This window comes from Aquarana catesbeiana, linkage group LG09, assembly GCF_042186555.1.
Source record: "Aquarana catesbeiana isolate 2022-GZ linkage group LG09, ASM4218655v1, whole genome shotgun sequence".
Classification (NCBI taxonomy): domain Eukaryota; kingdom Metazoa; phylum Chordata; class Amphibia; order Anura; family Ranidae; genus Aquarana; species Aquarana catesbeiana.
In genome coordinates, this window is record NC_133332.1 from 253920695 (window position 1) to 253944025 (window position 23331).

A 23331-nucleotide genomic window follows, 5' to 3' on the forward strand; every position below is an offset into this window, starting at 1 on the left:
TAGGCAGTAGTAGCTGCCTGTGTCCTACCGATCAAGGCCTCTATGCAGCAAAGGTCTATTAATAGTGCATAATCAGCGGCACCTGCTTCACAGGTGTGGTTACTTGCATGTCCGCCAGCAGCGGCCAAAGGGCCCCTGTGCTCTGTACCGCTGGACGCATGTACATGGGTGTAGCTTATAATGAGCTTTTGCCCGCAAGGTCCTGCATACATTGTAAAATAGTTACGTTGAATGAGCCTTAAAACAGCCAATGCATTTTGGGGGCCCTAAAGGTCTCCATTTCGCCAAGACTCTGTAGGTACTGCAAGACATGTATTCTGAGCAATTGAGCTGGCATAGTCCTTAGGGAATAGGTCAAGTGTATTGCAATAGAAAAAAGTCTTCATTTTTCTAGGTGATTGCAGCAATCTTCTAGAATTATGTTTAGACTAGTCACATTGTACTCGCATGTTCCCTAAAGGCTCATTCACACCGGGGTATTTTAATGCACATAAGTACGGAGGTTAGCCATAGTTTTAAATGGTTCGAGTTCACAGCTGTGCTATCTGTTTGTTTTGTCTGTTTTTCAATGCAAAAATGTGCATTATATGGTTGACAATGGCAGCATATAAAAACACAATTGTTGACAACACCCCTAAAAACACATAAAAACATGTTTAAATCCAGTTTAAGACATGCATTCAAGCCATCAAAATGCTTGTTTTTTTATCTGATTTAGTATGTTTCTTTTCCAATGCAGCTTCAAAACGCAGATAACATCCTGATAAAACCCCTGGAGACTTTCCGCAAGGATCAAATTGGACTCACTAAGGTACTTCCACATCCTGTCTGCAAGCTCAGGAACCACCCGCACAGGCAAAGCTGTAGGCACAAACACTAGATTTGTTGTTCAATTGGGGCTCGCTTTACAAAAAGGAAAGCCAAGAAAAAGACAGGAGTTTCAAAATAAAAGTTCTAATGTGTAAAGAGAAACATATGGCCAAAAGTTTAATGACTCCTGAACATTACACCAACTATATGGCCAAAAGTATGAGGACCTCCTCCAAATGATTGAGCTCAGGTGTTTCTAGTGAAGGGTACTAGTAATACAACATACAAAGACGTTTTAGATCATTGTCCTCTTCCAATGTTGTGGTGCAGTTTGGTGAAACCCTTTTCTGTTCCAGCGTGACTGTGGCCTTGTGCGCAAAGCTAACGCTATAAAGACATTGTATGACCAGTTTGTGCAGGCCAGTTAATTTCCTTTCCAACCAGAGTCCTGGGGAACTCTTGCCCTGACCTCCAACCAGTCCTGGGGAACTCTTGCCCTGACCTCCAACCAGTCCTGGGGAACTTTTGCCCTGACCTCCAACCAGTCCTGGGGAACTTTTGCCCTGACTTCCAACCAGTCCCGGGGGACTCTAGCCCTGACCTCCAACCGGTCCCGAGGGGCTCTAGCCCTGACCTCCAACCGGTCCCGAGGGGCTCTAGCCCTGACCTCCAACCGGTCCCGAGGGGCTCTAGCCCTGACCTCCAACCGGTCCCGAGGGGCTCTAGCCCTGACCTCCAACCGGTCCCGAGGGGCTCTAGCCCTGACCTCCAACCGGTCCCGAGGGGCTCTAGCCCTGACCTCCAACCGGTCCCGAGGGGCTCTAGCCCTGACCTCCAACCGGTCCCGAGGGGCTCTAGCCCTGACCTCCAACCGGTCCCGAGGGGCTCTAGCCCTGACCTCCAACCGGTCCCGAGGGGCTCTAGCCCTGACCTCCAACCGGTCCCGAGGGGCTCTAGCCCTGACCTCCAACCGGTCCCGAGCTTCATAAAGACATGGTTTCACCAGTTGGGTGTGGAGGAACTTGAGTGATCTGCATATAGCCATGGCCTCAACCTTGGGCACACTGATTGTGAGCCAGGTCTTCTCTTCTAACAGTACCTGACCCCAACCCTACTGAGCGTCTTTGGGGGATGAATTGAAATGCAGGTTGTAGGTCAGGTCTTCTGGACACACTCCAAAATCTTGTGAAAAGCCTTTCCAGATAAATGGAGGTTGTCAAAGCCTCAGAGAGGGGCCAACTTCATGTCTATTTACATCTTTATTTATTTTATTTATTTTTTTTTTTTTTTTAGCAATGGGTTTTTCAACAAGTTCATATTATAGGTGTGATGGTCAGGTGTCCACCAACATTTGGCTTATTAGGTATATTGAGCTTCATGGGATAAAAAAAGTAAATTGGAATCTAAAGCTTTTCCAAAAGAACGCGAAGACTCATTGACAAATTGTGGCTTGATTCAGACTGCAGCCAAGAGTGAATATTGTCCCTAGCTGCCAAAAATTGTTTCGTTTAATTATTAACAGAAAAGTGAGAGCTGATATCTGATCGGTTGCTAAGTACTGTACAATTTTACGCTGTATCCATTTCCTAATTATCAGCTGTTTATTGGTCTGCTTGTTGACCTGTAATGAGTAGTAATATTGGAATGCATGTGACTGAACGTTTTTATTTCAGCCATTTGTATGGGCAGATATCTATAAATGATATCTATAAATGAAATGAACAGCTGTTGCTTACAAAGCAGATGTTGGGAGAGAGCATAGGCCATACACTGCTCTCAATTTCTTTAGGAAGCAGCCAAAACTTGAGCCGTGGGTAACCCTGACCTTATGACCCTGCTCAAGAAAAGCTTGAGAACTTGATGGTTCCCATTGGAGAGTTGTCAGCCGAACAGTAACTGCATCCTATCAGGTGTATCAGGTCACTGTTTGTGTGTTCAGAACATGGGTGCTGTGGCTGTCTGAATACAGTAGCTGGCACTTGAGAGTCCACCATTTACAACAGCCTTTCACAACCTTTTTACCACACAGGAGCCTTTGGAATAGGTATCAGGGCCAATTAAATTTCTTAGACCTACTGCTCATGGTACATTAGCTTGATCAGTAGGCTGTAATGACTTTTAAATAAAAGAATAAAGACTGGGGTTATCGAATAATCATGAAATGAAACAAATAATATTAAGCCAGAAAAAATTAGAAAGCAACCTCTTTGGTGGTCATTGTGGATGTGACTTCTTACATTGGTGGTCCATGTAGAAGTTACATTGGTGACCAGTGTAGAGTTGATCACCTACATTGATGGTTAGCGTATTAGTGATTGTCCCCATTGGTGGTAAGTGTAGAAGTGATCGCCCCCATTGGTGGTCAGTGTGGAAGTGATCGCCCCCATTGGTGGTCAGTGTGGAAGTGATCGCCCCCATTGGTGGTCAGTGTGGAAGTGATCGCCCCCATTGGTGGTCAGTGTGGAAGTGATCGCCCCCCATTGGTGGTCAGTGTGGAAGTGATCGCCCCCCATTGGTGGTCAGTGTGGAAGTGATCGCCCCCCCCATTGGTGGTCAGTGTGGAAGTTATCGCCCCCATTGGTGGTCAGTGTGGAAGTGATCGCCCCCATTGGTGGTCAGTGTATCCTTTACTTTGGAGGACAGTGCAGAAGTGACCCCTTATGGTGGTCTGTCTGGAAATGACCCCTTGCATTAGAGCTGAGTGTGTAGAAGTGACCCCTTGCATTGGTGGTCAGTGTAGGCAGAAGATCAATCAGCCACTTCTTTCTTCTCAAGGAACTCTTAGCTCTGGAGGAACCCTAGGTTTTCATAGAACATTGGTTGATTGACGCTTTTCAGGCTGAACATGAGACATTTAAACATCAACCTTATCTTCATATTGCTACAAGGAGGTCTGAAGCAGTGGTCCAATATTGCATTTGAAACTAAAAAACACATTCAAGTATGTCTAAACCCAATCATTAAATTATTGTGTAAGCTTAATGTGGTTTCAAAACTTGTTTTAAATCTGTATCTGTAGCTTTTATTAAAATGGTCCCTGATGAATCCTGCCATGACAGTCCTTGTTCAGGCACTTTCTGTCCCTATCTCCCAGTTTTGCTCCTACATTGTCACTTACATCCAATTAGGAGACAGGTACAAAGTGTTGGTGTGTTTGTGTATGTGCTAAACCAGGGTTTCTCAACCGGGGTTCCTCCAGAGGTTGCTAGGGGTTCACTGAGAAATGGGCAATTTCTGCCTTTTAGATAAGCTCCCACTGACACCATTAATCTATTTAGCTATCTGTAAGTGTCCACAAATGTAGGGGGCATTTTTGTCATCGAGCATCACACTAATATATCATGAGTTGTAGCCAGTGGCTTATCCAGGGTATGGCAGATATTGCAAGTGCCATGGGCGCCATGTGAAGGGTGCGCTCGTGAGTGGCTGGGCAGCAAGGCACTTACCACATACTTGCCAGCAACAGGGCCGTCTCAATAGCATCATGGGCCCCTGGGCAAAGTAATGCTCTGGGTTCCCTACAATGGAGACAGTGCAGGTAAACAGACATGAATTAGGTAGGAGGCAGACGAGCGGAGCTTCCTCTTTTGGGTGGAGCTCCACATTAACTACATGAACAATCATTCTATACAGCAAAGAAACAGTGGGAAAATGCTACATACATAAAGTAACAAAGCTGTCCTGTGCATATAATATATCTGCTAGATTGATACCTCCCCAGCACTGTGACCCCTCTACACCCCAGATATCCCCCCCAGCACTCTGACCTTTTTACACCCCAGATATCCCCCCCCAGCACTCTGACCCTTTTACACCCCAGATATCCCCCCCCAGCACTCTGACCCTTTTACACCCCAGATATCCCCCCAGCACTCTGACCCTTTTACACCCCAGATATCCCCCCAGCACTCTGACCCCTCTACACCCTAGATATCCCCCCAGCCCTCTGACCCCTCTACATCCCAGTTATCCCCCCAGCCCTCTGACCCCTCTACATCCCAGTTATCCCCCCAGCCCTCTGACCCCTTTACATCCCAGTTATCCCCCCAGCACTCTGACCCCTCTACATCCCAGATACCCCCCCTGCACTCTGACCCCTCTACACCCCAGATATCCCCCCCAGCACTCTGACCCCTCTACACCCTAGATATCCCCCCAGCACTCTGACCCCTCTACATCCCAGATATCCCCCCCAGCACTCTGACCCTTTTACACCCCAGATATCCCCCCCAGCACTCTGACCCTTTTACACCCCAGATATCCCCCCCAGCACTCTGACCCTTTTACACCCCAGATATCCCCCAGCACTCTGACCCCTCTACACCCCAGATATCCCCCCAGCACTCTGACCCCTCTACACCCCAGATATCCCCCCAGCACTCTGACCCCTTTACACCCTAGATATCCCCCCAGCACTCTGACCCCTCTACACCCCAGTTATTCCCCCAGCCCTCTGACCCCTCTACATCCCAGTTATCCCCCCAGCCCTCTGACCCCTCTACATCCCAGTTATCCCCCCAGCCCTCTGACCCCTCTACATCCCAGTTATCCCCCCAGCCCTCTGACCCCTCTACATCCCAGTTATCCCCCCAGCCCTCTGACCCCTCTACATCCCAGTTATCCCCCCAGCCCTCTGACCCCTCTACATCCCAGTTATCCCCCCAGCACTCTGACCCCTCTACATCCCAGTTATCCCCCCAGCACTCTGACCCCTCTACATCCCAGATATCCCCCCAGCACTCTGACCCCTCTACACCCCAGTTATCCCCCCCAGCACTCTGACCCCTCTACATCCCAGTTATCCCCCCAGCACTCTGACCCCTCTAAATCCCAGTTATCCCCCCAGCACTCTGACCCCTCTACATCCCAGATATCCCCCCAGCACTCTGACCCCTCTACATCCCAGTTATCCCCCCAGCACTCTGACCCCTCTAAATCCCAGTTATCCCCCCAGCACTCTGACCCCTCTACATCCCAGATATCCCCCCAGCACTCTGACCCCTCTACATCCCAGTTATCCCCCCAGCACTCTGACCCCTCTAAATCCCAGTTATCCCCCCAGCACTCTGACCCCTCTACATCCCAGATATCCCCTCAGCCCTCTGACCCCTCTATACCCAAGATATTCCCCCCAGCACTGTTACCATAAGATACCCCTTGTATTGTGACCCCACTACATCCCTGATACAACCTACACTGTGGCTTCTCTACATCCCTGATACCTCTAGCACTATAGCCCCCCAAGCTACCCCAAGCATTGCTACCCCCTATACACCCCAGATCCCCCTCAGCATTGTTTTCCCTCATACACCCTTGATATCCCCCAGCACCATTATCCCATCCATGTAGTACCCCCTTTTCCAGTGGAGATACAGTGCATGTAAACTTTTGGCTATGTGCCCACTTCCAACACTGGAGTCACCTATACCAATCAAGCAGGCAGAAGGAGGGGCAGAGGAGGGGGCATCCCTCCGGGCATTCCAAGCAGCTCCCACTCCAGCTCCTACCCCGCAGCCTTCGAGTCCCGAGCAATCAAGCTGCACGGGGCGGGGTCAGAGCAACACTGGTGCTCCGGCCCTGCCCCAATTTTGGGGCATCGTGGACTCAAGGACCAGCTAATTTGGGGAAAGTGCAGGGGCCCCCCCATGCAGCTGGGGCCCCTGGGCAGTGCCCAGGTGTGCCCACTCATTAAGACAGCCCTGGCCAGCAACAGTAACAGTTTTGTTGGGACATTCCCGGGTTTTGGATCTGTGGCAGTCCCGGGTAGTTTCCAGAAAAATCATTTTTGGGCATGGATGAACTGGGCTGACGTGTCTGACCCCCCCCTTTAAAAAACTTGAACCGCTCCGCTCTCACCCGGCACCGCCCACACAGTATGCTGGGAGGGATGTAGCAGCCAGCTACTAGCTAAGTAGATAGCAGGGGAGTCCTAGCCAATCAGTGCCCTCAGAAGTGTCAGCTGACTGCCGACTGCCATCACATGACAAGAGAGATGGCTGCCGCCTGTTGCATGCTGCTGATGGTGTTGGTTCCCTCATCCCTGAGGGCGCAGAGCTCGGAGGTGTCTGTCACCCACTCTCTGGGAGCCTCAGCACCGTGCCCGGGAGGAGGGGGGCACGCTGTGGCCTATGCTGCCCTGAAAGACACCATCAATCAGAACGGGTGAGTGATACAGGCTGACCGGGGGGGGGGGGGGTGAGATCAACCCTCCCCGCTCTGGGTCTCCTGATCTCAGGAGTCTCCCACGTTGTCAATCAGGTCTGTCACCACATTCCCCACCACCTAAGCAATCTTCATCTGCCTCTATTTGCTGCTCTTTCCTGATATTTAAGGACTTTCAGCATATCAGTGCATTTTAATTTACTTTTGTAATTATTGATGTATAACCTTCCTGAATGAAGTTTATGTGCTTGGTGTAAGAGGTTGGCTGTGAGAGGTGGCCATCTGCGTCTGTCCATGACAATGTTGTCCTTTTTAACTGGTGATGGTACCTGTTTTTACAGTATATTTTTGGATTGGTGTTCATAGTGAGTTTTTCAATAAAATAGCATTTAAATTTACCATATCGACCATTGCGCGTTCCTCATTGAAGAATTCACTTTTCTTTTTTGTTTTTTGTTATCTCCTGTACCATGTCTGCAGTCTCTGACCATCTCCTGTACCATGTCTGCAGTCTCTGACCATCTCCTGTACCATGTCTGCAGTCTCTGACCATCTCCTGTACCATGTCTGCAGTCTCTGACCGTCTCCTGTACCATGTCTGTAGTCTCTGACCGTCAACTGTACCATGTCTGCAGTCTGACCGTCAACTGTACCATGTCTGCAGTCTGACCGTCAACTGTACCATGTCTGCAGTCTGACCGTCAACTGTACCATGTCTGCAGTCTGACCGTCAACTGTACCATGTCTGCAGTCTGACCGTCAACTGTACCATGTCTGCAGTCTGACCGTCAACTGTACCATGTCTGCAGTCTGACCGTCAACTGTACCATGTCTGCAGTCTGACCGTCAACTGTACCATGTCTGCAGTCTGACCGTCAACTGTACCATGTCTGCAGTCTGACCGTCAACTGTACCATGTCTGCAGTCTGACCGTCAACTGTACCATGTCTGCAGTCTGACCGTCAACTGTACCATGTCTGCAGTCTGACCGTCAACTGTACCATGTCTGCAGTCTGACCGTCAACTGTACCATGTCTGCAGTCTGACCGTCAACTGTACCATGTCTGCAGTCTGACCGTCAACTGTACCATGTCTGCAGTCTGACCGTCAACTGTACCATGTCTGCAGTCTGACCGTCAACTGTACCATGTCTGCAGTCTGACCGTCAACTGTACCATGTCTGCAGTCTGACCGTCAACTGTACCATGTCTGCAGTCTGACCGTCAACTGTACCATGTCTGCAGTCTGACCGTCAACTGTACCATGTCTGCAGTCTGACCGTCAACTGTACCATGTCTGCAGTCTGACCGTCAACTGTACCATGTCTGCAGTCTGACCGTCAACTGTACCATGTCTGCAGTCTGACCGTCAACTGTACCATGTCTGCAGTCTGACCGTCAACTGTACCATGTCTGCAGTCTGACCGTCAACTGTACCATGTCTGCAGTCTGACCGTCAACTGTACCATGTCTGCAGTCTGACCGTCAACTGTACCATGTCTGCAGTCTGACCGTCAACTGTACCATGTCTGCAGTCTCTGACCGTCAACTGTACCATGTCTGCAGTCTCTGACCGTCAACTGTACCATGTCTGCAGTCTCTGACCGTCTGCTGTACCATGTCTGCAGTCTCTGACCGTCTGCTGTACCATGTCTGCAGTCTCTGACCGTCTGCTGTACCATGTCTGCAGTCTCTTATCTCCTCCTGTAATATATTTACACACACACAGACATACAGTTACACTGACATCATGCAGGTATGTATGTCAGTGTATGCTAACGATTATGTGTGTGCATTGAGTGTGTGTCATTGTTTTTGTATGAATTACTGTGTGCACCAATGTATTTTAATGACTGAGTGCCAGTGTTGGTATCATCAGTGATTTTTGTATCAGTGTGTGTCTGCGGACCATTGCGTGTGTGCTGAGTGTAGAAAGAAAAGAATGACTTTGAGCACATCATAGACCAGTTTGCATTAGTGAAAGCAAGGAAGATGCAGTTGTAATTTTCATGTAGTGCCAATCCATAATTTGTTAATTGAAAGATTAAAGAGCTTGACTTGTCATGTTGTTAGCTGTCTTTTCTGTTAAGGTTATTTGAAAGATGGGTGCCATTTTCATTAGATACGCCTCTGGTTGTAGCTATAGTCCTTTTTTAGCAGGGGATACCTAACACCGAAAAGTTTTTTCAAGGGTTCCTCTGAAAAGATTGAGAAAGTCTGCACTAGAACAATAGAAGTGGGATAATGGTACTTTTGGATTTAAATTAGAGTGAGTCCTCCTTCAAAGGGGCTGACAAACCGTGAAAGTGCAGCGTAGAACTGACTTTATTCTGGTCCTAGGGCTCCTGCCTCAAAAAGAGACAGTACAGTACATATCCAGCTGTGGGGTGAGTGTTGAGGAGCACCCAGTAAAAAAGTTTGAGATTTCAGAAGTGTTAGTCTAATTTTTTTTTGGCTAAGCGTATCAAGAGAAGACAACCAGTTAGGGGGAAATGTCTTCCCCCTTCATCAGGGCTGAAGCCATAGATATGCTTGGAGTGATGTTGATCCTGCCATGAAGTTCCTTCTTCAGAGTTGTTAAAGGTTGACGAAACTCTGTCCCTGTGGGATGAGTGTTGAGGAGAGCCCAGTACAACAGTTAATGAGCCTTATAAAGCAAGTCTAAATTTTAATTGACAAAGCGTATCAAGGGAAGCCAACAAATTTGAGGAAAAGCCTCTCCCTTCATCAGGGCTGAAGCCATAGCTATGATTGAACTAGCGGTTAGTTGCTGATCCTGCCATGAAGGTCCTTGTTCAGGGTTGTTAAAGGTTGACATCACTCTACCCCTGTGGGATGAGTGTTGAGGAGCGCCCAGTACAAAAAATAACGACCCTTCTGAAGTTAGTCCAAATTTATATTGACAAAGATTATCGAGAGAAGCCAACTAGTTTCGGAGGAAAATGCCTATTCCTTGAACAGAGCTGAAGCCATAGATGACTTATAATGAGGCTTGATCTGGGTCAAATTGGTTACAGCTCACATCAAGCCTCATTCTCGGTAACCTAATTGCCTCTCATCGCTAGTCCAACCGTATACATTAACCCTGATGAAGGGGGGAGGTAATTCCCCAAAACATGTTACCTCCCCCCTTCATCAGGGCTAATGCATACGGTTGGACTAGCAGTGAGAGGCAATTAGGTTACCTAGAATGAGGCTTGATCTGAGCTGTAACCAATCTGACCCAGATCAAGCATCATTATCGGTCATACGTATCTATTGCTTCAGCCCTGTTGAAGGTAGAGGCATTTCCCCCCGAAACTTGTTGGCTTCTCTCAATACTCTTTGCTAATAAAAATTAGCACTCAAACTTTTCAAGTGTCATGAACTTTTGTACTGGGTGCTCCTCAACACTTACTCCATAGGGACAGAATCTTGTCAACCTATAAAGACCCTGAACAAGGACCTTCATGGCAGGATCGCCAGGCATTATTTTTCTGAAAGCTGCAGATTTAAAATGATTGAAAATTACTTTTAACACAAAACAAACATGTTAGAACGTATCTTATTGATGGTGTTTAAAACTCCACCAAATATGTTCTTGCTAAACGAGGATAACTTTTTGATTTTGTAAAAAATGTTGTTCTCGAAAATGTAACATCTCAAGCAGACCTCCTACAAGATGCTGCTGGCTATATAGCGAAGATCAGTTCTATCCGAGTTAGCCATGTGAACCTGATTATCCTTTAGTCTGATTTTCATAACTAATAGAATGATTATTTTAACGTGATCACCGGGAACTTTGCCCCAATACAGGACTGAATGTGCTTGCTTGTGGAAATTTGGTAGATCTTGTGTCCTTAATTGGGATGTAGTTATAGACCAGAAGCAAAAGGAAAAGTGGTGGGGGGGGAGTCATGTGTTCTAGTGAGGGGCTGGATCCTCACTGCATGGCGGCTGCCAGAATGAGTGAGCTGGGAATAAACCTGAGCCAAAAAATGCTGGAAACGGCACAAAATCTGCTCCCACCATCTCCTGCTCCGTAACCCATTCACCTCCAGGAGCACCATGAATGGTTCCTGTACAGGGAATCTAAGGTTGTCTTCACGTGTAGTGGTTCAGTGATGAGCCCTTGAAATTTATATTTTTATGGGATCAAAGAATGACCTTGAACTGACATTCTTATTGGTTAAATCAGTCATCGCCTGTTATCCAGCATCAAAGCCATACTAATATGGAGATAACATGCTTCATAGATCATTCTGGGGAGAATGGAAAAGGAAGTCTTCTCCTTAACGGCTTGATGACTGACATACCGTATGTATATAAACCCCCTGTCAGCAAGTGGTAATTACAAGATCATGGCAGCAGAACCCCCCCCCTTCCTACCATTGCCGCCTGCAGTGGTTCCTGGGCTCTCCTGTTTCTCCAGGGAGCCCACTGAGAAGATGGAGGAACATCTGTTCCCCAATCTCCACTGTGACTACCGAACCTGCATTTTGTCACTTTTGGTTTCAGAGCTGCCATTCTCTGGCTGTTACAGCCAGGGAGGCCGCTACCTTAGCACAATCTGTACTTGGTTAGCTGCTTTGGAGGGCAGGGGAGATAGGGGCTGAATAGACCCCTAATATTTCCTTATAAAGGACGCGTCACTACCCAAAGCTATCACAAGGGGACTTGTTAAAGCGGAGTTCCACCCTAAAGTGGAACTTCCGCTCATCGGATTCCTCCCCCCCTCCGGTGCCACAAATGCCACCTTTCAGGAGGAAGGGGGGTGCAGATACCTGTCTAATACAGGTATCTGCACCCACTTCTGGGCATAGATAGCCGCAGATACCTGCGGAATCCCCCCCCCCCCCCCCGAAACCCACAGTTCCCAGAACACAACGGGGACCAGTGAAGACACGCAGCACGACTCGCGCATGTGCAGTAGGGAACCGGGCAATGAAGCTGCAATGCTTCACTTCCTGATTTCCTGACCGAGGATGGCGGCGGGGGCAGCCAAGTGATGATCGATCGGCTTTGGCTGCTGACATCGCTGGACCCTAGGACAGGTAAGTGTCCATTTATTAAAAGTCAGCAGCTGCTGTATTTGTAGCTGCTGGGTTTTAATAATTTTTTTTTAAGGTGGAGCTCCGCTTTAACCCCCTTGTAATAGCAATAAAGTTAAATAAAAAAAAAAAATGAAAAGCACGTGCACATAGGGCTGGCATGCATAGGTAAACAGTGATTATACCACACATGTGAGGTATCGCTGTGAACATCAGAGTGAGAGCAACAATTCTAAGGGCATAATTTGTGAATAACTAAACTGATAACCTGTAAAGGTACTGTAGTTTGCCGCCGTTTCACTAATGTGTGAAATTCTGCGCGGGGCATGGTAGTGGTATTGGAGCATGGTAGTTGTGATTGTGAAGCAGGGCATATCAGACTGCTGTAGCTCTGTGCTATGTTTGAGATCAGTGTTGGCAACGGGGAGTTTGTTTCAAGATCCATAGCAATTGCACATTAACTGCTTATCTACTGCCATTCGTTTATTAACAACAGTGTGGCGATCACTCATTTCTGCAGTGCTGCCTATAAACCGCTCTGCAGAAATCATCCTCAGGTGGCCGGTGTGTTTGTGAACCGAGCCATCATCAGCTGGCTCCATTCATAGACATGGTGTACAGAGCCAATTTGAGCAGCTCTGTACCTTGTGATCAGTACAATTTAAACAGTGTAGTGTTTACCATGGAGAGCCGCCCCTTCCGCTTACAATGGAGGAAGGAGGAACTAATAAATGAATGAATCATATAACCGTTCCATATCAGCAGCAGATATTCAAGGTTGTTTTTTTTTAACCTTTTTATTTGCTCTTAATATCTCAGCTACAACCTGCTTCTGCAACGACCTGCTAATTAACCCCTTTATCTCCTATATTCTGCACATCTGTACAGTAACCCTTTCAGCTCCGTCCTCCCACTACATGTGATCTGTACATTAACCCCTTTACCTCCTCCTCCCATTAAAGGTATCGAGTGCACCATAGTGGCAAAATATTAGATCACCTTTATTAGATCAGGTTTTTTTTTTCTTCTCAATTTTTGGTCTTTTTTTTCCTTTTTATTTAGAGCAGTGGCTCTGAACACCTGTCCTCAGGGCCCACTAACAGGCCAGATTTTAAGTATTTCATTGGGGAGATGCAGACTAAAATACTGCAATCACTGAGCAGCAAATGATATCACCTGTGATGTATTTCAGTTATCCTGCAAACCTGGCCTGTTAGTGGGTCCTGAGGACTGGTGTTCAGAACCACTGCACTATATAAAAAGGAAAAAAAAGACCAAAAATTGAGAAGAAAAAAAAAACTGATATAGTAAGTAGAAAAAAAATACCACCAATCTGTCTCTAAAAATAATTAAATATAAAATTAATTTCAGTACAGTGTTGTATGGAGTAATTGTCAGTCAAACGATCACAGCACTGAAAACTAAAAAATGGCCTGGGAATGAAGGGCCTTATAGGCTAGTACTTTAAATGTATAATAAAAATGATTATTTAATGATATAAGTATTATTAATTTGATGACATAATCGCTTGCCCTCCGTATACTGTACATATACAGCGGCAAGTGGGCTTCCCTGTGCAGAACCATGTACCTGTATGTGATTCTGCACTTCTGGGTCTGGGGCACGCCACCGGCGACCTGCTCCCGCTGTGAGTGGACACAGCCAATTTGCAGGTCTGGCAAACCCGATGTCCGCTGGGGCCCACCGATCGGGGGACAGAATGGCAGTCTTGCTGATGTAAACAAGGCAGATCGCCATTCTGTGAGAAGGGGAGGTAGAGATCCTGTGTTCCTGCTAAGCATCCAACACAGTAAGCACTCCCTAGGAACAAATTTGATTGCTCCTGATGTTAACTCCCTTCCCTGCCACTATAATTAGTACAGTGACAGTGCAGATTTTTAGCACTGATCACTGTATTGGTGTTACTGGTCCCCAAAAAAGTGTCACTTAGGGGTAGATTTACAAAAACTGGTGCACTTTGAATCTGGTGCAGCTGTGCATGATAGCCAATCAGCTTCTAAACTCAGCTTGTTCAGTTAAGCTTTAACAATAAGGCCGGGTTCACACTGGTACGACAGGACAGTCGTACCCCTTTGGATCTGACTTTGCCCTGCAAATTGAAGTCCGACATGCGGTCTGGTATGGATTTCCAGGGGCACCACCATGCCGAAAAACGACGTGGGGGTCCCCCTCCAAAATCCATACAAGGCCCTTATCCGAGCACACAGCCCGGCAGGTCAGGAAAGGGGGTGGGGATGAGCGAGCGCCCCCCCCCTTCCTGAACAGTACCAGACCGCATGCCCTCAACATGGGGGGGGGTGCTTTGGGGCGGGGGGCCATGCGCCCCCACCCCAAAGCACCTTATTCCCATTTTTATGCGGACAAGGGCCTCTTCCAGATAACCCTGGCCGTTGGTTGTCGGGGTCTGCGGGCGGGGGGGCTTATTGGAATCTGGAAGCCCAGATTCTGGCCCCCCACCCTATGTGAATGAGTATGAGGTACATTGTACCCCTACCCATTCACCTAAAGAAAAGTCAAAACACGTTTTAAAAGTAATTTATTAAGGCAGCTCCGTCTCTTCTGATCTCTTCTTCCCTCTCTGGCTCTTCTTCCTCCTCCGCTGATGTCTTCTGCTTTGACGGTTCCTCTTCCCTCTCTGATTCTTCTCCCTCTGATGTCGTCTAGCCCTCTTCGGTTCTTCTCCCTCTGCTGGGTCTTCTCCGCTATCTTCTTGCCCTTTTGCCCAGTCTTCCCCTGTGTTCTCCCTCTTGTTCTTCCGATGTTGACTCAACGCTCTCTCCCGCTCTACTGCTGGGTGCGCGGTGTGCCACTACTTATATTGGCATGGGTTGGGGTCACCGGAGGTCCGCCCCTTATGACGTCACTGGAGGCCCGTCCCATCATGCACCAGGCTGCGATGTCATAAGGGGTGAGTCCTCCGGATGACATCACCCGGTGACCCCGCCCCATGGCAAATATAAGTAGTGGCACACTGCGTACCCAGCACTAGAGTGGGAGAGAGCATCGAGTCAACATCGGAAGAACAACAAAGGGAGAACACAACGGAGAAGAACCGGAGAGGGCTAGAAGACATCAGCAGAGAAGAACCGTCAGTGGGGGCAGAAGAGCCTGAAAGGGGAAATTACTTTAAAAACATGTGTAATGTGTTTTATTTTTGACTTTTTTTTTTTTTTAGATGAATGAGTAGGGGTACAACGTACCCCATACTCATTCACATAGGGTGGGGGGCTGTAATCTGGGGGCCCCCTTGTTAAAGGGGGCTTCCAGATTCCGATAAGCCCCCCGCCCACAGACCCCAACGGCCAGGGTTGTTGGGAAGAGGCTATTGTCCTCATGAACATGGGGACAAGGTGCTTTGGGATGGTGAGCGCAGGGCCCCCCCCACCCCAAAGAAAACCCCCCCCCTTGTTGAAGGCATGTGGCCTGGTACGGGTCAGGAGGGGGGCGCTCACTCGTCCCTAACCCCTTTCCTGACCTGCCGGGCTATGTGCTCGGATAAGGATCTGGTATGGATTTTGGGGGTGGGGACTCTTACGCCGTTTTTTCAGCGTGGGGGTTCCCCTAAAAAGCCATACCAGACCGAAGGGCTTGGTATGCTCTTGGAGGGGGAACCCATGCCTTTTTTTTTTTTGTTTTTTATTGGCATGAAGTTCTCCTTCAAGATCCTCAGAGCACAAGTCGCATGCCAAAGTTCGGTCAGTTAAGATGGCGATCCCACTTCAGTGATAGTCAATGGGCTGAAGTAGGATCAAATGTCAGACCGACCAAATGTCAGACCGTAGTGCAGGGAGCATTTTCAAAGTCAGACTGACTTGTGTCGGACCAGTTAAGACGGCTCCCGTAGGGAAACATTGATTTTCACACGTCATGCGGCATGAGCTCCCAATGTCAGAGCGTTTGCCGTACCAGTGTGAACCCGACCTAAAACCTGGAAGCTGATTTGGTTTCTATGCAGAAGTGAACCTAATTTTGCACTCTCCAACTTTAGAATATAAACGCCTTGGTGTGTGATTTGTCCACAGCAATGTCTCCATTCTACTATAAGTCGCCGATCACCGTCATTACTAGTAAAAAGAAAATTCCGTAAATCTATCCAATAGTTTGTAGATGCTATAACTTTTGCGCAATCCAATCAATATACGCGTATTGGGATTTTTTTTTTAACAAAAATATGTGGCAGAATACATATTGGCCCAAATTGATAAAAAAATTTGATTTTTTTTTCGATTTTTTTTTTTTTTTTTTTTTTGTGTATGTTTTATAGCAGAAAGTAAAAAATATTTATTTAGGGGGTCGAATTTGTCCCTCGGGCCTTGCTTTTGGCATATGTGCTTTTAAGGGGGTAATCATACATAAAAACTGTAAGATGGGCGTAAGCCCTAGGTTAAAAGAAAATGAGAATGTAAAAATAAAGAAGAAAACAAAGACAGGAGAGAGAATAAAGAACAACCCCTCCTCCCGGTTAAGGACCCACTTCACCCTCATTATTGAGCTTAAATAGGGGGCTGTATATATTATATCCACGAATGTCCTACAGGACAAACAAATTCGAGCATGGCATTTCTCATGGTGGGTTGACCACTATAATGACCACTTTAAGTCTCTATTGGAAGCCCATGCGACAACGCAGTAGCACAGTTGATAGACAGGGAGAATGTTGTCAATCTATACCGGGAAGTGCCTGAACAAGGACCTTCATGGCAGGATCACCAGGGATTATTTTAATAGAATTAGAAATACTAAAAAGGACTTTGTAAAATGACATTGTGTTAAAGCTTATGAGCTTTTATTGAGCGGGTTTGTATATACGTTTATTGTGTGAATGAGTTAAGTGAAAAGTACAGAGATCAACCTGTTCATTTATAGGACAATTTACTGACAATAGGGCTAACCTCAGAAATGGTTTCTATGAGTCATTCCCTCGCGAAGGGACGGGAAATCTTTCTTTGCCTTCATTAAATCCAATAATATCTAGCTGTTTGTATTGTACAGGTGTTTGTAATGAACTATAAAACTAACCTCTTGGTGCCAATGTTCTAGGATCGGAAGAAGAAGTTTGACAGGGACAGCGAGCGGTATTACTCAATGCTGGATAAACATCTGAATTTGTCATCCAAGAAGAAGGAGGCCCAGCTCCAAGAGGTGCGCGGCTCAGGAACGGATGCAGAATCTTGGACCGAAACTGTCATAAAGCACATATTGCATACATCTGCCCGTACCAAATTATGAAACGCCCATGGACAATGCCAGCATGAATTTAGGAGATGATTTATAGGGCAGATCTAAATGTTCAGTTTCACATCGGTGAAATATGAGGTTGACTGAAAGGCCAGCAGGCGTGTCCAGTAGGGATGTATGAAATTGGGAACTTTGAAGCAAATTCAGGAACTGCATTTGAGTCGACAAGGAGGCCAGCCATTGTATTTAATTTTGGAACCCTAAAGCATTTTACTCGCCCCTGGTTAGTAGAGTGTAGGTCCTTGGACTTGCCCTGAAAATCATGAGGGGAGAGGACATAACCTTATGGTTAGGTTCTGCTCCTCCCATGGGGTCTCCCTTTGGGGGAGCCCCACCTAGTACTTGGATAGACCTTGACTTAGCAGTTCTCCTGAAGAATGGGGTCCACCTAGTTTCCGGCAGGAGGCCACAAGTACCCCAGTCCCCGTCAGGCAGTAAAGAACCCTAAAGCACTTTACTCGCCCCTAATTAGTAGGGTGTAGATCCTTGGACTTGCCATGAAAATCTTGAAGGGGAGCTGATGTGGCAATCTGGTTAGGTTAGGTTTTCCTCCTTCCCCCGAAGTCTAGTTTTGGGGTAGCCCCACCTGGTACTTGGCTGTCCCTTGTCTCAGCAGGTCCTTTAAAGAATGAAGTCCACCTGGTTTTAGCAAGGGGGACCACAAGTACCCCAGCCCGTCGGGCACTAAAAAACTTTAAAGCACTTTACTCACTCCTCATTAGTAGTTTGTAGGTCCTTGGACTTGCCCTGTAAGTCTTGATGGGGAGGTGATAAGGCATTATGCTTAGGTTCTACTCCTTCCCATTGGATCTCCATTTGGGGGAACCCCACCTAATTAGTAGGGTGTAGATCCTTGGACTTGCCATGAAAATCTTGAAGGGGAGCTGATGTGGCAATCTGGTTAGGTTTTCCTCCTTCCCCCGAAGTCTAGTTTTGGGGTAGCCCCACCTGGTACTTGGCTGTCCCTTGTCTCAGCAGGTCCTTTAAAGAATGAAGTCCACCTGGTTTTAGCAAGGGGGACCACAAGTACCCCAGCCCGTCGGGCACTAAAAAACTTTAAAGCACTTTACTCACTCCTCATTAGTAGTTTGTAGGTCCTTGGACTTGCCCTGTAAGTCTTGAGGGGGAGGTGATAAGGCATTATGCTTAGGTTCTACTCCTTCCCATTGGATCTCCATTTGGGGGAACCCCACCTAGTACTTGGGTGGACCTTGTCTCAGCAGATCCCCTAAAGAATGGGATCCACCTGGTTTCAGCAAAGCAGAACAATCCCAGCCAGGCAATATAGCACTTAAGCCCCTTTCACGTGTGCGGACCGTTCAGATCCGCCTGTCAGTTTTTTCAGGCGGATCTGAACGGCCGCTTCATACAGCTCTATGGAGCGTCGGATGTCAGCGGTGACGTGTCCGCTGACATCCGATCCGCAAAATCCAGACGGATGAATGTCCTATTTTCCATCCGTCTGGCAGATCGGGTGAAAATGGACAGGCGGTCCATAATCATGCGATCCCCCCATAGGGGAGAGCGGACTCTGACAGGTCCGTCCCTGCACAGAGTGCAGAGACGGACTTGTCATACGCCGACTAGCGGCAAGCGGAGTACTAAAAATGGACAGCCCCATGTGAAAGGGGCCTTAAAGAACTCTAAAGCACTTTACTCATCCCTGATTAGTAGGTTATAGGTCCTTGGATTTGCCCTGAAAGTCTTAAGGGGGAGGTGGCGTGGCTGTATGGTCAGGTTCCTCTTTCCATGGGGTCTCCCTTTGGGGAAACCCCACTTAATACTTAAGTGGACTTTGTATCAGCAGATCCCCTAAAGAATGGGATCCATCTGGTTTTAGCCAAGGAGGCCACAAGTACCTCAGTGCCTATCAGGCACTAAAGAACCCTAAAGCACTTTGCTCACTTCTGATTTGTAGGTGTTAGGTCTTTGGACTTGCCCATAAAGTCTTGAGGGGGAGGTGACATGGCCTTATGGTCAGGTTCTCCTACTGCCATGCGGTCTCTCTTTGGGGGAGCGCTACCTAGTATTTGGGTGGACCTTGTCCCAGCAGATCCACTGAAGAATGGGATCCACCTGGTTTCAGACAAGGAGACCACAAGCACCCCAGTCCCCATCAGGCACTGAAGAACCCTAAAACACTTTGCACTGGGTTTTAAATGGCTCCGAAGTGTTAGTGACACCCCTTTTAACTATCCTGGATCTGTTTTTGCACCAGATGATGCTAATATTCACAGTATTGATAAACTTAATACTTACACCAGTCCTGTAGCAAACACTAATCCTAACTCTACCATTAACCCTTTTAAAAACAGCTTCCAGTGATGGAATTGAAAAAGTCAGAGCTCTCATGGTGATTAAAGCTGTTTGTCACAGTAGGGGAAATGACATGTTGCACAACTGGAGGCATACAGCTACTACTACACATTTCTAGCTTTAAAGAAGAACTTTTTTTTTCAAAGCCCAAGCCACACTCTTCCCAGAAATCTCACTCCCCCTACTTTGTTTCCACCACTGGCTGTACTTTATGGATTAATACTCAAATTTTCTGCGATTGTCAGGTCAGTCATGTAATGCCACAAGCTCCAGCCATTTGATGTAGGAATCCGGAGCCCTGGGTGGTGGCAGGATGGGGCCTTTCCGAGCTCTGTAAAAGTGATTGAGTGGCTCTTGAGCCGCTTGGATCACGTTTACCCTAAAGTCCATCGCTGGCACTAAAATAATTACACTGCAGCCACGATCCTGGTATACTTACTGACGTGTTCCTTGGACAGTACATATAAATATATATCCCAAGCATGGCAAAAGAGTGACGGGAACCTGCCATGTGAATTAAAAAAAAATCTAAAACTGTGCCTTCACCAAAGTATACATTTAAATTATTTAATAACGTCCCTATCATAGCAGCCTTCACTGCTTCTTTAGGTCAAAGTAGCTTTTGGGAAGGTTATATAGACAAATCGGACCATATTCTCAATGGCTGATCTGTTGACTTGGACTTTGTCAGGGTATGGGGGCCATTATTATGTAGTCATGTCATTTATGAATTTTTTTTGTTCCTTCCAGGCCGATGTGGTGGTGGACAAAGAAAAGCAGAATTTCTATGAATCTTCATTGGAATACGTCTATCAGATCCAGGAGGTGCAGGAGAGCAAGAAGTTTAGCATTGTAGAGCCGGTAAGGACCAATGCACCCATTTGTTTTTTCTTAGGAGTAAACAACGTCCATACTATTCAAATTAATAGTGTCCCATCCTGTCACATCAGACTCACCTGTGATCGTGCCAGATTGCCTGTAATAGCCGCAATTTCGCAACGGTAACAACAGTGTAACTTACACTGAAAAGACAAACCTATGGGGACACCCTTTCAAATTACTGAGCTCCAGTTTTCCCAGCGAAGGGAGCTATTCATTCAACATCATACAACATGTTAGACCAGGGATCCTCAAACTACGGCCCTCCAGCTGTTGCGGAACTACATATCCCATGAGACATTTTAAAACTCTGACATTCACAGACATGACTAGGCATGATGGGAATTGTAGTTCCTGAACAACTGGAGGGCCATAGTTTGAAGACCCCTGTGTTAGACATTTATGTGCTTTCAACCTTGTGGTAACAGTTTAATGAGGGCCCTTTTCTCTTCCATCATGAATCTGCTCCATTAAGACATGGTGTGACCAGTTTGGAGTGGAGGAACTCAAGTGTCCTGCACAGACCCCTGACCTCAACCCTATTGAACACCTTTGGGATGAATTGGAACACAGACTGTGAGTCAGGTATTCTCATCCAATTCAGTACCTGACCTTAACCCTACTGAACACCTTGGGGATCAGGTCTTCTTTTCCAACATCAGTACTTGACCTCAACTTTACTGAACACCTTTGGGATGAATTGGAACACCGACTGCGAGTCAGGTCTTCTGATTCAACATCAGTACCTGACCTCAACTTTACTGAACACCTTTGGGATCAGTTCTTCTCATCCAACATCAGTACCTGACCTCAACCCTACTGATCACCTTTGGGATTGGGTCTTCTCAGCCAACATCAGTACCTGACCTCAAACTGAACACCTTTGCGATCAGTTCTTCTCATCCAACATCAGGATCTGACCTCAACCCTACCGAACAGCTCTGGGATTGGGTTTTCTCATCTAAAATCGGTACCTGACCTCAACCCTACTGAACACCTTTGGGAGCAGGTCCTCTCTTTCGACATCGGTACCTGACCTCAACCCTACTGAACACCTTTATGATCAGGTCTTCTTATGCCAATTCCTGACTTGAACACTTTTGGGATTAGGTCTTCTCATCCAAATATTGGGTACCTGACCTCAACCCTACTGAACACCTTTGAGAATCGGGTCTTCTCATCTAACATCAGTTCCTGACTTCAACCCTATTTTACACCTATGGGATCGGGTCTCCTCATCCAACATCCATACCTGACCTCACAAATGGGCACCAATTCCCATAGCCACATTCCAAAATCAAATGAATAAATATGGGGATTATATTGTGTTTTTTTTGTGTGCACAAAAATGAGTTTGTGTATTTACTAAAAATATGGATATGATTACATAAATGGTCTTGTAGAGACAGCTTGGAGTGCCCTAGATGTGGAAACCTAGAAGATGATCATATACATATGTTTTTGAAATGTCCAAAGTTAGTACGGTATTGGAGTAGGATAATTACTACCAAATAATCAGACATTTCAAGTGACTTTGACCTGCAAACAAAGAACTGTACACACCTAGGGTTAGAATGGCTCTAACTAGATTACGGTTTCTGGCTCGTAAATGTGTTCTGCTGAAATGGATTGCCCCAAAAAATTTGATGACTGGCGCACACAAGTAAACTCCTCTCTTCTCAAAGAGAAACCTATATTCAAGGCCCGGGGCAGTCCATTAAAGTTCAAGAACTTATGAGAACCATGGTTGCAGGCTCCTGGCCTGGCTCCGATGGCATTAGTGTCACTAAGGATCTTTTAATGCTAAGTACCTGTTCAGTGAGGTGTTGGATTATGGGGGCAAAGACACGTGTTGAGGAAAGTAAAATACCCAAAATAATGAGAAGTAGGATGGCTAATAGTTGTAGGTTCTGTTTTGTTGTATTCTTTCCTTATGTTTTTTGTATTTGGAGGGGTAAACCAATGTATTGCTCACCTCCACAATATAGCTAACAGAATAAAAGCATAATCAGGGTTTTGCTAGACATGTGCAATTCGCTTAGATCCGAATTCGTTTTTTAACGAATTTTGCCAAATTCGTTAATTCAGAAATTTCCGAAATTTTGAATTCCAAAATTCCGGAAATGTGAAAATTTGAAAATCCAAAAATTTGTATTTTAGAATGCCAAAATTTTAGAATTTCCGAAAAAAGCAAAAGAAACTAACAAATTTTTTGTCAGTGCACATGTCTATACATGACCTGTATATCTCCGGAAATGGTTGAATGCCTGTTCTTACTGTTAGCTTTTTACTGTGTTTTATCATTCTGTAATAAAAAATATCTGCGCTAGGTGAATTGAAATATATGCTATTAAAGTAATGAAAATGAATTCATAAAAATACCCTGCAGCTATGCACTATAACCCCGATACTGGGCACCAAAAGGCAAAAAAAATAACAAAAATGCAGCGTGTGTTAGTGTATGAATACAGATATCTCATATCAAATAAACAGTGCAGAAAAAAAGTATTACCCAAAAGTGCAATGCAATACTAATAATATGTAATAAAGTGCAAATGTGCAATACAATAATTAGAAATATGCAATTCATATGCGATTAAATGCAACAAAAGGTAATTAACAAAACATTGCAAACACAAACGCACATTATAGTGCTAAAGAAATACATTTCATATGTGATCCAAGAAGTTAAAATGTCCACATGTGCAATCCCTCAGAGAGAAACAAATTGCACTGCTGATGGCTGGTGATATGGAAGGCTGCATCACATATGGAATTTATTTCTTTAGCACTATAATTTGTGTTTGCAATTTTTTTTGCATTTAATCGCATACGAATTGCATATTTGCTTATTTCTAATTACTGTATAGCACATT

General features: G+C 46.2%; 1 protein-coding gene across 3 annotated transcripts in view; it reads left to right on the forward strand.

Moving 5' to 3' along the window:
• The window catches only part of OPHN1 (oligophrenin 1), a 231127-nt gene that overhangs the window by 79705 nt on the left and 128091 nt on the right, over window positions 1–23331 (forward strand). For all 3 annotated transcript variants that reach the window (XM_073600214.1, XM_073600213.1, XM_073600212.1), the window contains 3 exons: window positions 740–811; window positions 17063–17164; window positions 20327–20437. In XM_073600214.1, the coding sequence (XP_073456315.1) occupies window positions 740–811; window positions 17063–17164; window positions 20327–20437 (285 nt within the window). The remainder of the gene's footprint in view (window positions 1–739; window positions 812–17062; window positions 17165–20326; window positions 20438–23331) is intronic.